Here is a 14,632-nt window from a genome sequence, read left to right on the forward strand (position 1 = left end):
CACATTTTGCCTGCCGATGATGGGTCTTTAACAGAAAGAACGAGAGGAGAGCTAGAGAGAGAGAGAGATAGAGAGAGAGAGAGGAGAGAGAGAGAGAGAGAAGAGAGGAGAGAAGAGAGAGAGAGAGAGAGAGAGAGAGAGAGAGAGAGAGAGAGAGAGAGAGAGAGAGATGAGAAGAAATATTGCATATGCCTAATAAAGGAATGCGTTTGCATGATTTCAGATACACATACAATAGCAAAAAGAAATGCTCCCAGAGACTGGGGCAAGTGTTTGATATGCCAACAAGATAACACAGACCGTTTCGAATGTCCCTCTAAGTCGAGGAGGTATGACAAAGGGCAATGCTATGAAACTCTTTTGGTTTGTGATGAAAACAACTTGGAAGTATCTATTTTTTCAAATTCATCAGAAAGAAATGAGATTATTGAAAGCTTAAAACAAAATGATGCTAAGTGGCCGGCATAAGTATTGTCGTGTAAAATGTAATGTCAACAAAATTAGGCGATAAAATTAAAGAAATCTAAAAGAAATGTCCTACAAGAATTCCAAACTTCGTCATTTGACTGGGAGGAGTCACCGAATGAGATTTATTTCGCCACCCACGAGTATAATGAGACACGGTTCAAAATTAGAGATTGGCTGTAATAAACAAACGTGCTTTTTTTTGGTAAAAACGTGGAATCGGGAGTACTCCATTATGTAATCGCAAAAGACATGGAAGAACATTTTCGTGTAATAGCGTTATCCATCAAAGATTCTGATATGTTGTCATTTATTGTCGGAGGAGATTTAGTCGCCCAGGAGGCACACTGGCATACAATTTTTCATGCACGATACTTAAAAAACAAGCTTTAAAAGATGTCACTGCTGATGATAATGATGATGTCACAGTTTTTGAAAGAAGTTGAGCTTGTGCTAACATTATATATTTTATGGAAGAGAACCCTGCAACAAATGTGGCGATCGACATGAACCACTGTGGAGATTATTTCCAGAATTGTCAAAAGTGTCCCAAAAACTAATCAAGTGTTCGTTTAAGACAGAATGTATCGGCACCCGATGCAAGTGTTTAAGGTCTAGTTTGCCTTGCACTGACTTGTGTATATGCGGGGGGTGTTAGGTCAGTACAGTAATGAGTAAAATTCTCTCTCTCCTTCTCTCTCTCTCTCTCTCTCTCTCTCTCTCTCTCTCTCTCTCTCTCTCTCTCTCTCTCTCTCTCTCCCTTTCCCTCCTCTCCCTCTTATATCGACTAGTTACAACACGAAATAAAAACAGTTAGCTACCGTAAATGGTTACCAGTGTATTTAAAGTTTTAGAACGCACATTGTATTGTCGTGGTTATTTCCTCGGATAAGTAATGCTATATAGGAAAAAATAAAAGTGCTAAAAACGCACTGTTATGATAAATTGCCAGAGTGGTTCTATATCAGATGTTTTTTCTATGGGTCTTAGCAACCTTTATGCAAATTGTCATGCTTTCAACCCGAATTTGCACGGTTTTAGCCTAATTCCCCCTACTATTAGTGAGTCAAATAATCAGTTGAGTGTATATATATATATATATATATATATATATATATATATATATATATATATATATATATATATATATTATGTGTGTGTGTGTGTGTGTGTGTATGTGTTAATTTCGTGTGTGTGTGTGGGGGGGGGGGTTGTTTGTTTTCTCTGTGTGTGTGTGTGTGTGTGTGTGTATGTATTAATTTCGTGTGGGGGGGGGGGTGTTGTTTGTTTTCTGTGTGTGTGTGTATGTATTAATTTCGTCGGGGGGGGGGGGGGGGGGGGGGGGGAAGGGATTGTTTTTTTTTTTTTGTTTTCTTCTGGGATATGATTCTTTTCCCAGAACCGTGATCGTTTCCTTATTAGGAACTATTTTCGTATTCTCCTTTTGGCAAGTATTCTAGGACTTCATAATAATATATATGTCACTGCAAGTATCCCATTCAAATGCTTGCTCGAAAGGTTGGCTTGGTTGGGCACAGAGAAAGATTCCTCAGGTATTCTTTTCTTTTCTTTCTTTTTTTTTTTTTTTGGGGGGGGGGGGGGGGGGGGGGGGCTATTTGATGTTTTGTATTTTTTTCTTTTTTTTTTTTATATTTATTGTGTGTGTGTGTGTGTGTATGTGTGTGTGTTTTGCCTTTATTACATTTTTTCTATCTATGATAGTGGTTTAACACTCAATAACTATTTGTTTTAAATGACTAGTATAAAATTGTCAAAAATATAATATTAGTTATAATAATATAAACAGCCCAAAAACATCAACGTTTTGTATCTCATAAGAAGCAGTTTTAAAAAAATATTATAATCTTGATAATTCAGTGAGTGCCATCAATATTGGTTGAATTTAGCCAACATTTTTCATTTATTTGAACAATGCCGATACATGTCCTTTAACTTCAGAAAAAATTGTTATAAGTTGTACCGTCTTGAGTAGACTAGCTGTATAACAGAATGATAGATTTAATTCATGGAGAATTCAATGCGTTATTAAACTGGCATCGCGGAAAATTGCCATTTGAAATCCCAAATTTTGCCAAATTTTGCCACAAAAAAATGACAATTTTGCCACAAAAAATAGAAAAATTTGCCACATTTTGCCGTAAAAATTGCCAAATTTTGCAAATTTTGTTAACTAATCGGATAACTTTTTTTCGTTCCCGGGGACCCCAAATACTACAATGATCTGAAGATGCACACAAAAGTCACTCAGGTGCAGATCAGAATGAAAAATGATTTAAAACATCAATCTTAATCTTATATCAAAACAAAAGTACGAAAAACCTGCAAAGAGAGGTATCAAAATTTAATTAAACAAGATATTCATAGGAAATAAAACTGTTATAATAAAGGAACACCAAAGCCTTTAAGTTTGCTTCGTTGAGCCGCCTTCTCCTGTCTGAAAATACAAGATTATAAATGGAGAAGGACCTCTCAGCATCAGCAGAATTAAGGCAGGTGTATATGTATCTCTTTGCCAGCGTAGCAAGATGGGGAACATCTGAGCTAACACTGTTCCAAAAAACAGTCAGATCAAGTGGAATGCCTCCAGATGTCGACACTGCTCTTGGACCAAGAGACTCTTTATATCGAAGTACTTCTACACGAGGTACTTCATGAATACCAGGAATGGTCAAAGAATCAATATCAGAGTCAGCAATGAACACTAAATTGCAAGGATTGAAGAAAGGTATCTCCTTCAATAATTCCATCCTGGTTGGCCTTCCGTCGATGAATATTTCTCAAGCTTTTCATTGGCCAAAGAGAAAGCTTGACAAAAACTATCCTGGAGCTGAAGCTTGAGATGTTGGTCCAGGTCATGCGGACAGTGTCTTTCTACATCTTGTAGGGTCACATGGCAAGATGAAAACTGGTCCTTAATTTCCATGAGCTTTGACCACGCCTGGTGAAAATAGAAATAAGAATAAGGCAAGGATTAAAAAACATAAGAAAGTATTTTTGTTTTGTAATTCTTTTCTTGCTCTAGTCAAAGACATTCAACTATAATGTTGTGTCCAAAGGCAGAGTTTCAACAAAGATGGAATCGTTTCATTAATAATGGTACCTGCTCTTAATCTTATAAAATAAGATTTAAAGGTAGGAGGAGAAAATGAATATTTACTGTCTGGCGATTGGACGTTGGCTTTGGAATACATCAGTAGCTACAACGATGGACTGAGACTGCTGGATTATAAAGCTCATCTCTGCTTGAATTAACTGGCGCTCCGACACCGAGCAGAGGATATCATTCAAGTAGACTAACGACTCTGGAGCCGTGCGCCCACAGTGCTCCATTTCCTTCGCAATGAATGTGGCAAAGTGCTGCAAATTTTTCTCATGGTATGAGACCGCTTCAAACCAACAATTCCATCTGGATTTTGAAAAGGAAGTAAAAGAAATGATGCATTTTTAATTCATTTGTTAAATTGAATTTTTATTTGAAAAGAAGATAACATTATACCTACTTAATCTATCAGTTTTTGGCCTTATAGTATAGTCTGTTGAATTTACCATCATCATATGACTTGACTAGTGAGGACTAATGTTAGGCATTGACTTTAATGGTTGACTATGACCCTCTTACTTTACCCCGAAATAATTGTGCAAGATAGCTTCCAATATTTATTTTTAAAAATTCTAGTGCATTTTCTTATATCAATGGTTAAAGCAAACTAACTTTGAAATAAAAAAATGATGACAATCTAAAAAGATAACATAATGGAATAATCAATTCTATTAAGCCATAGCAAGCACTTTCCCAGTCAGATACTTAATTAAAGCTCATCTTTTCAACAAAAAAAAGGGAGCAGATTACTATAACTGTAACATGATACTACTAAATATGTTTACTAAAATATCAAAATAGGTAATAAGAATGACTGACCCTCCTATTTGTCAATATCCAATATTAACAATGTGTCACCTTTAGGTGAAAAAAGTTTTTTTAAAGACCCAGATGAATCATGACCAAGAAAGGAAAATTCTCAAAATCTCACCGTGTAGCGATTGGGTTTGGAGGCATCTTTGGAGATTTGACGAGTGGTGTCAGGAATCGCAGATATCTTGCCTTTCTGGCATTGGCGTTCCAAAATATCGCATTTGCAGCTTTGACGAATTTGTTGGTGCGATTGAAGGGCTTTCTGAAGGCATCACCCACTAGGCTCATGATATGAGCCATGCATGTGATATGCGTAGCATTTGGCATGAGCCCTTTCAATACATCATTGAAAGCCTTCCTCATGTATGCTGCATTGTCTGTGTTTACGGTGACGACGTCAGTAAACTTGATGCCAGTGGAGACTAAGCATTCAATTATGGCCGTCGCAACGGTTGTGTGGTTTGTGACAGACAAAAATCTTGTGTCCAAGAGGTAACTTTGGACTTTGTCCACATCAGCGCTCAAGGGTTCCAGTGGTGCAGCTAAGACATTGAGGACAAACCTGAAAAGATAGGCGATACAAATAAGAGAAAACACAAAATAACATATAGGGAAGGATGCAAAAGTGATATCATAATTGCTCTCAGCATTTAATTATAGAATTCAAACTAAGGATTCGAACTGATCACTGTGTATGTTGTGTTGTGTAGTACGCCCATATATATATATATATATATTATATATATATATATATATATATATATATATATGTGTGTGTGTGTGTGTGTATATATATATATATATATATTATATATATATATATATATATATATATATATATATATATATATATATATATATATATATATATATATATATATATATGATTGTGCGTGAGTGTGTGTGTGTGTGTGTGTGTGTATTCACCTGCCTCCTACTCCTATGTATAAATTACTCTTTTGCTTTAGTTTCTACAAACATTGTCAGTCAAAAACAAAAAACAAAACCCACCTTCCAAATCATCAGACATTTCATCACAGATGATGGCCACAGGCTTGTTTATAACTTTCTTATACACCACTTCTTTTTTGTTGGTGAACTCCCTCTTTAAGTAGCATTCCTGCAGCTGATGAGCTTGTGGAATGGCACCACCGTTTTCAACTCTTGTCTGCAAGAAGTTTCTGACTGCTGGGTGGTCAACCTTCGATAAGGGAATGTTTGCTGCAGCAAACATTGAAACAACTTCATTGCAGATATCATTTCTTGCTGAAAGAAAGAAATTTAAAAAATAGTTTGTTAATATGAATAGCTTAAAAAAATAAGCTTTATATGGCGCAATATCCACTAAACGTGCTCAAAGCACTTTACAAGGGGTCCGTGGCCAACAGCAACATTTAACAGGTAGGATGGGACATGAAGCCTGTTAGGGGATATTACAATTTTTTTCGGACAGAGACAACGCTGTTAACGGCCAGGTACTCATTTTACACCTCCATTTCATGAGAGAATGTGAGTAAAGAGCCTTCTCCAAGGACTCAACTATGCACTGAGCGAGGCTCGAACCCAGGTCCTTCCGATCCTAAAGCGAGTGTCTTTTCACTATACCACAAAGTAAAAAATAAAAAGAACAACAATGATAATAATAATAATAATAATAATAATAATAATAATAATAATAATAATAATAATAATAATAATAATAAATAATAATAATAATAATAATCATATCATCATCATCATAATAATAATAGTAATAATAATACCCTCATCTTTTATATAGTTGTAATTGTATAGATTTATAGAGCAATATCCACCCAAAACTAAGTACTCATTTAGAGGGAAAGGGTGCACCACTCACCTTGCGTTGAAACTGTAGACGGTTTCTTCAAAACAGAATCCAATGTCCTCTGCTTCTTCACCGCTTCACTCTCATCCACGTCAGTGGCATGTGACCTCTTCATTCTTTCTTCTTTTGTTTTATGGTCTGCGGAATTGCGGTGGCTATCCACAGAAGACTTTCGTAAGTGGTCAATAACCTTGTTGCATGAATAGCTTTGAACCACTGACGTGGGTCCACTGGCTGTAGTCTGAGTGTCGCTGGTGTGCAGTGACATGGCGAGCACATTTTGCCTTCTTCATGTCTAAACCAAGGAACTTGTCCATAGCGAGTTTGTAATCAACAAGTAGATGTAAGAGAAAAGAACGCCGGTAGCGAAACCAATTGAAGATAACAATAATAGCGTCACTCGTCACTAAGGTGAAAGTGAAAGTAGAAAAACTCCTTTTAATTGCAATGTAACGGCTGTTAGTAGTATGGCAGTTTAAAAACCAGACTGGGCAGCTTCCAGTAGCAGTTTAAACAGACCAGGAGCTATGAGAAAATGAAAGAAAGGGACGATGCTGACTTTCGGAAATTCGCCACTTTAAAAAAACCACTCGGGTTAAATAATGGTGAAAAATTTAGATTTTTCATGAAATTTGTAAAATTTGCGGTAAATTGCGGAAAAGTGCGAATTTTGCGGCCGCGCAGGTGTGTCCCGGGACAGTCCTGTCCTAGTGCGGAACCCCTTTTGAATAGAAGTTTTCTCCAGTGGGACAGGACAAATTTGTCCTGGGACAGTTTTGTCCTAGTGCGGAAGGAGTCTTACACTCGTCTTGCCCGCAAACTGATCATGTCGTGACCATAGGCATAGCAAACTAGACTCAGAGCTAAGGTCGTGACCCAACCTTTCCTAACCACCGTGCCGATCTTAAATCCGATAGAATAAGTGGTAGATATAATGATTTTTGGACAAATGAGTAAAACTGATTCGATACTCTCCTGTAATGAAATATTTCCCAAGAACTAGATTTAGATAAGTGGGATGACGAATTGATTGTCAAGCCGACTGTTGTCCGAGAGAGGCTGGTTTCGGTTAAGTTTACCTTTTACCGTGTGCCTATAGTGGTTAAGTAATTCGAAGGAAGTTTATTTTCCTTTCTTCGATCTGTAACTACATTAAAAATAGCAGCAAACATGTGAATTATTTGTAGACAAGCTTTAAAGAAAGAGACAGTGTAGAGGATGGTTACCCACACGTGTTTTTGTTATTGTTTTTCTGCTCCTGTCACAACTGCGCAACCAGCTGGAGCATGCGGTTGGGCGCCTTCATTACCAAGTTATAGATTGCACAGCGGGTGGTTGGATGGGAGCATCGCCCTTGAATCATATACCTATGATGTTCGCATGGGTGTACGATCCGATAGTGATGTCGTTTCTTCTTCTCTTTACTAGCCTATCCTGCTTCTTTGGTTTGTGATTGTATTTTTGACAGGGGATATTTTTTTTTCTGTAAATCTTCTGCCTGTTTATAATTTAGCTTATGATATCTTTAGGTTATGATTTTGATTTACATTTGTACTATTTTTGTTAGATTGCTTGTTTTTTTGTTTCAGCGGTCTCTCATATAACCTCAATTGTGTTGGAAGAGACCTAAAGCACAAACAAACAAACAAAAAAAAAAAAAAAAAAAAAATAGATTGCACTCGTCAAGTTATACGAACGGAAATGTGATCAAATTTTCTTTCCCGTTCTCTCGTCACAACAATTCAGAACGAGGATGAAGAGCCTGCCTTTCACGTTAGAGGATGGAAACGGTTAGGAATAATAATTGTGCTTTGATATTTATCATTTTGCAACAACAATAAAATATGGGTAGCCCTATTCGTCCTTAAGGTCGAATAGCATCAACCGCCATTGCCGTACGTAAGGACAAATAGTGTTGCTAGCACTATTCGTACTTCACGCTAAAGCTAGGCAATATTCCGTTCCTGTTTTTACTGAGCTAGATTCGATTCCACGTAATTAAGTGATATATCCGTATCGTCTTAAATTTCTGACAAACCTCACCTCCTTTGTTATAGTAGGGGGAATTCGGTAAAAAAAACAATCTTGAATTGTGCAAATCAACGTTGAAAGCATGATCATTACATATGTTGTAGAATATGAAAAATCCTATAATTTATGATATAGAACCACTCTGAAAGATCAGTATTAGTTGAGATACATGGTTTTTAAGAATATAAAATTTTGAAATGGACGACAAAAATGTATTTCATTGTTATTGTGTAAACATTCGAGGCAAGCCGACCCAAGGAGGTTTCACGACATCCTTTGGATTCCCATTGGTGACTATTTTTAGCGTCGAAGCGGATGTTTTCCTTTCCCTCTACTTTCGATTCACGAACCATATAAATTATTTAATCGTAAATATTATTCAATTTCACTTGTTTTAAAGGACGTCTAGCGAGCAATATTCTATAATATGATATTTTTCTGCATCTGATTTAATAAGTATAATCAATTGCTCCAAAACGGAAGGGCAGACGAGCAGAGGGGTAGTCAAAGCAGACCAGCAGAACAGCTCAATAAATGCCGATAACCGGTGTTGACAAAGGACAGTGCTCCTTCTCTCCCCCCCCCCCCCTCCTTATTTCTTTTCTTTCCAAAAATACTGCTATAATCATTTTACGTGAGTTAAAACCGATTTCGGTCAAACTTGATGATGACAGTAAAGAGTCGGCATACCACTTAAATTATAAAAGAACGCTATGATCATCATCATCATCATCATCATCATCATCATCATCATCATCATCATCATCATCATCATCATCATCATCATCATCATCAACCACTATGATGCTGTATTTTGGCAAGTTATTTACTTTACGTTATTTACCTCATGGGGACAATGGGAGAATAGGCTATTTGTACTGTTGTGTCCTTATGTAAGGCACTGCACACATTTTGCCTGCCGATGATGGGTCTTTAACAGAAAGAACGAGAGGGAGCTAGAGAGAGAGAGAGATAGAGAGAGAGAGAGAGAGAGAGAGAGAGAGAGAGAGAGAGAGAGAGAGAGAGAGAGAGAGAGAGAGAGAGAGAGAGAGAGAGAGAGAGAGAGAGATGGAAGAATATTGCATATGCCTAATAAAGGAATGCGTTTGCATGATTTCAGATACACATACAATAGCAAAAAGAAATGCTCCCAGAGACTGGGGCAAGTGTTTGATATGCCAACAAGATAACACAGACCGTTTCGAATGTCCCTCTAAGTCGAGGATGTATGACAAAGGGCAATGCTATGAAACTCTTTTTGGTTTGTGATGAAAACAACTTGGAAGTATCTATTTTTTCAAATTCATCAGAAAGAAATGAGATTATTGAAAGCTTAAAACAAAATGATGCTAAGTGGCCGGCATAAGTATTGTCGTGTAAAATGTAATGTCAACAAAATTAGGCGATAAAATTAAAGAAATCTAAAAGAAATGTCCTACAAGAATTCCAAACTTCGTCATTTGACTGGGAGGAGTCACCGAATGAGATTTATTTCGCCACCCACGAGTATAATGAGACACGGTTCAAAATTAGAGATTGGCTGTAATAAACAAACGTGCTTTTTTTTTGGTAAAAACGTGGAATCGGGAGTACTCCATTATGTAATCGCAAAAGACATGGAAGAACATTTTCGTGTAATAGCGTTATCCATCAAAGATTCTGATATGTTGTCATTTATTGTCGGAGGAGATTTAGTCGCCCAGGAGGCACACTGGCATACAATTTTTCATGCACGATACTTAAAAAACAAGCTTTAAAAGATGTCACTGCTGATGATAATGATGATGTCACAGTTTTTGAAAGAAGTTGAGCTTTTGCTAACATTATATATTTTATGGAAGAGAACCCTGCAACAAATGTGGCGATCGACATGAACCACTGTGGAGATTATTTCCAGAATTGTCAAAAGTGTCCCAAAAACTAATCAAGTGTTCGTTTAAGACAGAATGTATCGGCACCCGATGCAAGTGTTTAAGGTCTAGTTTGCCTTGCACTGACTTGTGTATATGCGGGGGGTGTTAGGTCAGTACAGTAATGAGTAAAATTTCTCTCTCCTTTCTCTCTCTCTCTCTCTCTCTCTCTCTCTCTCTCTCTCTCTCTCTCTCTCTCTCTCTCTCTCTCCCTTTCCCTCCTCTCCTCTTATATCGACTAGTTACAACACGAAATAAAAACAGTTAGCTACCGTAAATGGTTACCAGTGTATTTAAAGTTTTAGAACGCACATTGTATTGTCGTGGTTATTTCCTCGGATAAGTAATGCTATATAGGAAAAAAATAAAAGTGCTAAAAACGCACTGTTATGATAAATTGCCAGAGTGGTTCTATATCAGATGTTTTTTCTATGGGTCTTAGCAACCTTTATGCAAATTGTCATGCTTTCAACCCGAATTTGCACGGTTTTAGCCTAATTCCCCCTACTATTAGTGAGTCAAATAATCAGTTGAGTGTATATATATATATATATATATATATATATATATATATATATATATATATATATATATATATATATATATATATATGTGTGTGTGTGTGTGTGTGTATGTGTTAATTTCGTGTGTGTGTGTGTGTGGGGGGGGGGGTTGTTTGTTTTCTGTGTGTGTGTGTATGTATTAATTTCGTGGGGGGGGGGGGGGGGGGGGGGGGGGGGAAGGGATTGTTTTTTTTTTTTATTTTCTTCTGGGATATGATTCTTTTCCCAGAACCGTGATCGTTTCCTTATTAGGAACTATTTTCGTATTCTCCTTTTGGCAAGTATTCTAGGACTTCATAATAATATATATGTCACTGCAAGTATCCATTCAAATGCTTGCTCGAAAGGTTGGCTTGGTTGGGCACAGAGAAAGATTCCTCAGGTATTCTTTTCTTTTCTTTCTATTTTTTTTTTTGGGGGGGGGGGGGGGGGGATATTTGATGTTTTGTATTTTTTTCTTATTTTTAAAAATATTTATTGTGTGTGTGTGTGTGTGTGTATGTGTGTGTGTTTTGCCTTTATTACATTTTTTCTATCTATGATAGTGGTTTAACACTCAATAACTATTTGTTTTAAATGACTAGTATAAAATTGTCAAAAATATAATATTAGTTATAATAATATAAACAGCCCAAAAACATCAACGTTTTGTATCTCATAAGAAGCAGTTTTAAAAAAATATTATAATCTTGATAATTCAGTGAGTGCCATCAATATTGGCTTGAATTTAGCCAACATTTTTCATTTATTTGAACAATGCCGATACATGTCCTTTAACCAGAAAAAATTGTTATAAGTTGTACCGTCTTGAGTAGACTAGCTGTATAACAGAATGATAGATTTAATTCATGGAGAATTCAATGCGTTATTAAACCCTATTTTCATACTTGGGGGCCAAAAAACCCAGGGGTGTGCTTTTTATTTATAAAACAGTCAATATTTGACGCAGAGACCTGACATTTAGTGTCTTTTTCTAAAATCATGAGGTCCATGACCATATTAAATTTCATGCTTGTCACGTGCATAGTATACTCACACTGAGCATGCTCATTTGGAATTTGAGATTTTCCGATCTGGCGGCCAAACGGCCCACGTGGCTTTCAAAGAGAAAAATACAGAAAGTACTATTTCCTGATTTGGGGGTCATTTGGCCCCCATGACTTTATAGAGAAAACGGAGTGATATTGGTCAGTATTGACCCTCGAGCGCTGGCACATGTTGGTGGTTTTCCCATGCCAGGGACGAGTATGAGACCTATGCACATTTGACCCGCGATTCCTCGAAGTCTTAGGCTAGGGACTTGAAGTTTATCTATGGTTGTCATTCGTATTATAGGGTGGGAGGGGGGGGGGTGTCAATCTTGTTGTTTATTCTATCCCCTTTGTTGTCCTTTTTAATCTCTGCTCTCAACTTGTTAGTCCTCTCATGTTAAAATCCACTCGACCTCTATCATCTTTTGTCCATTTTATTTCTGGCGCGAAAGATTTAAAACTGGCCTATGGGAACACTTTCTGTCAAGATTTTAGGATGCACTGGAACTGGAAGGAGAGGGGGAGTTGGTCCCTGTGCTAAATGAATATCTACCTATCGTATGGTAGTGATAATATGTGGTTAAAATATTTATTGGTGGTGGAGACAGTAATGAGAAGTACAGAAAGTATAGTTGCGATCGTAATAGGGCAGAGAAATGGTGACATCACATCTTCTACTCTTCCGGTTCCAAACTCCTGGGATTTGACCAGTCCTTTGGAGGACTTATAATGAAAATGTTGCATATTGAATCATAAGGTGCATAACTTTATTAATTTCAGTTAATAGCAGGATGTATACCGTAGGCAGATTCTTAAGATTATGGGACGTAAAAGAGCGAGGAAAGAGGACCGTTGATAGACAACTAGCATTTATTTAGACTAAAAAATAAGATTCCATCAATCTGAAACCAGAAGATCAATTCCACAAGGTATCCAGTCCTCCGGAAGAGTGGTTTTACACTTGCATTGAGATCGGAACCAGTTTTTTTGACATCACACCTCTGTTTCCTCTAATGATGATGTAGTTGTGATGATGAAAAGATCAAATGTTGGTGATGGGAATAGATGCTGTGCGATTGGCTAAGAAGTTCACAACATTGCCATCCGGAAATATAACGGACCAACACACAAATCTATGTGTAACCTTGAACGTTTATTGTCTTGCATTAAGTGCCTTTTATCTCAACGTGTGTCTTAGACAGTAGGTAAACTTTGAGGATAATGATAGAATCTAGGATCAATCCCGGCTTATTGATCCGTATGGCTTTTAGAACTTGATTCAAGAACTGTAACTCATAACAAACAGTTTATCTCTTCTTACCAACGCGTTGATTCTAATTTGTCCAGATCAAAATCTCTTGTCTTAGTTACAACAATCTTGTTTCCAAGACAATGTCAATTAATTCAATACTAACTTCAGTTGCCCAAAATATAGTAAACTGTCGATCCCATAATTTGTCGAAAATCTGTGGTACTGGTCAATGATAATAAATGAAGACGTGTATAAACCAGAAAGTGCGAGCGATGTGTAGGTCGCCATGCCCTCCAAACTGTGTGTGATATTATCGTTATTATTATGTCGTCTCCAAACCATAACAATCTATATTCGCGGAACCTAATTCATAACATTACCAAACGATTTTGTATCTAAGTCATTCTGCCCTTCAAACTATACGAGATATTATCGTATCCAAACCGCAACCATCGATATTCTGGGAAGTCTTTTCACAACATATGTCACCTATAACTTTCAAACGGTATTATATCTGAATTAACTAAATAGCAAAATGGATTTAACAGTAAAACGATTGGTCATTACATGTGAAATTATAGATTTTGTTAGTTTAACAAATTTTGATCATTCTCTTTAATAAAACACAAAAACTCTCAACACAAGTTTTATAGATTTTGTGCATAAAATCAATTTTGAACATTTTCAATCAGCCCGACATGACACTGTTCAGAGGAAATAAGTAACAATTTTTTATGACTTTCATACCGGATGTTTTTCTTAGCTCTTATGTAAAGATTCAAAATCTTCACTCCTCACGGATTCTTTTATAATAATTCTATTCATTCCAAATAGACGATCTTGGAAATCGTCAAGACATGCCTATACCAGTATTAGAATAATTTACAATAATGTCATAAAATAATAAATCTGCTCTTTCTTGGGTCGTCACGGTTTTGATTATGAATTTAGAACTAAAGTTTCAACAAAGGACGCTTTTTTTTTCATTTCATTTCACAATTTTGAATAATAATAATAATAATAATAATAATAATAATAATAATAATAATAATAATAATAATATAATAATAATAATAATAATAATAATAATAATAATAATAATAATAATAATGATGATGATGATGATGATAATAATAATAATAATAATAATAATAATAATAATAATAATAATAATAATAATAATAATAATAATAATAATAATAATAATAATAATAATAATAATTTTATTAGGTCCAATGCGGCATAATTTTGACCATACAACGGATGGCTGATTAAAAAAAACAACAACATACAAACCATTTAGCAAATTCATGACACTATGGCTGAGATATAACGTAGTCATTCAAGCTATCAATTTAGTTCACCTAGATATTGAAAAACGGTTCTAGAAAATAAATCACGTTTCATATGAGAAGTTACAAACAAATATGTGAGAAGGATTTATATATGACGAATGATGCTTATTTGCACTGCTGTTGACATGCCTTTCAATCTTGTATGTACATATCATGCTTTGCTGCCTTATTACTGTCATCTTCATCACGCAAATCAATTCCAAAGCCGAAAGCACAGCGTTGCATTTAATCTAATCTCCATATAC

General features: G+C 36.1%; 2 protein-coding genes across 2 annotated transcripts; both read right to left on the reverse strand.

Moving 5' to 3' along the window:
• Positions 1 to 3,239: 3,239 nt before the first annotated feature.
• Positions 3,240 to 5,111, reverse strand: LOC144978836 (uncharacterized). The gene is made up of 3 exons (XM_078925392.1): positions 4,518 to 5,111; positions 3,644 to 3,892; positions 3,240 to 3,424 (listed from the first exon to the last, which is right to left on the reverse strand). Exons 1-3 carry the CDS (start codon positions 4,760 to 4,762, stop codon positions 3,373 to 3,375), a joined length of 546 nt encoding a protein of 181 aa, XP_078781518.1. The 5' UTR covers positions 4,763 to 5,111; the 3' UTR covers positions 3,240 to 3,372.
• LOC144974827 (CGG triplet repeat-binding protein 1-like) lies at positions 4,942 to 6,653 on the reverse strand. The gene is made up of 3 exons (XM_078918195.1): positions 6,258 to 6,653; positions 5,411 to 5,665; positions 4,942 to 4,961 (listed from the first exon to the last, which is right to left on the reverse strand). Exons 1-3 carry the CDS (start codon positions 6,511 to 6,513, stop codon positions 4,942 to 4,944), a joined length of 531 nt encoding a protein of 176 aa, XP_078774321.1. The 5' UTR covers positions 6,514 to 6,653.
• Between the last annotated feature and the right edge of the window lie 7,979 nt (positions 6,654 to 14,632).

The sequence above is a fragment of the Berghia stephanieae genome, chromosome 1 (genome assembly GCF_034508935.2).
Source record: "Berghia stephanieae isolate SIO BIC M18660-M18661 chromosome 1, UCSD_Bste_1.3, whole genome shotgun sequence".
NCBI classification, from domain to species: Eukaryota; Metazoa; Mollusca; class Gastropoda; order Nudibranchia; family Aeolidiidae; genus Berghia; species Berghia stephanieae.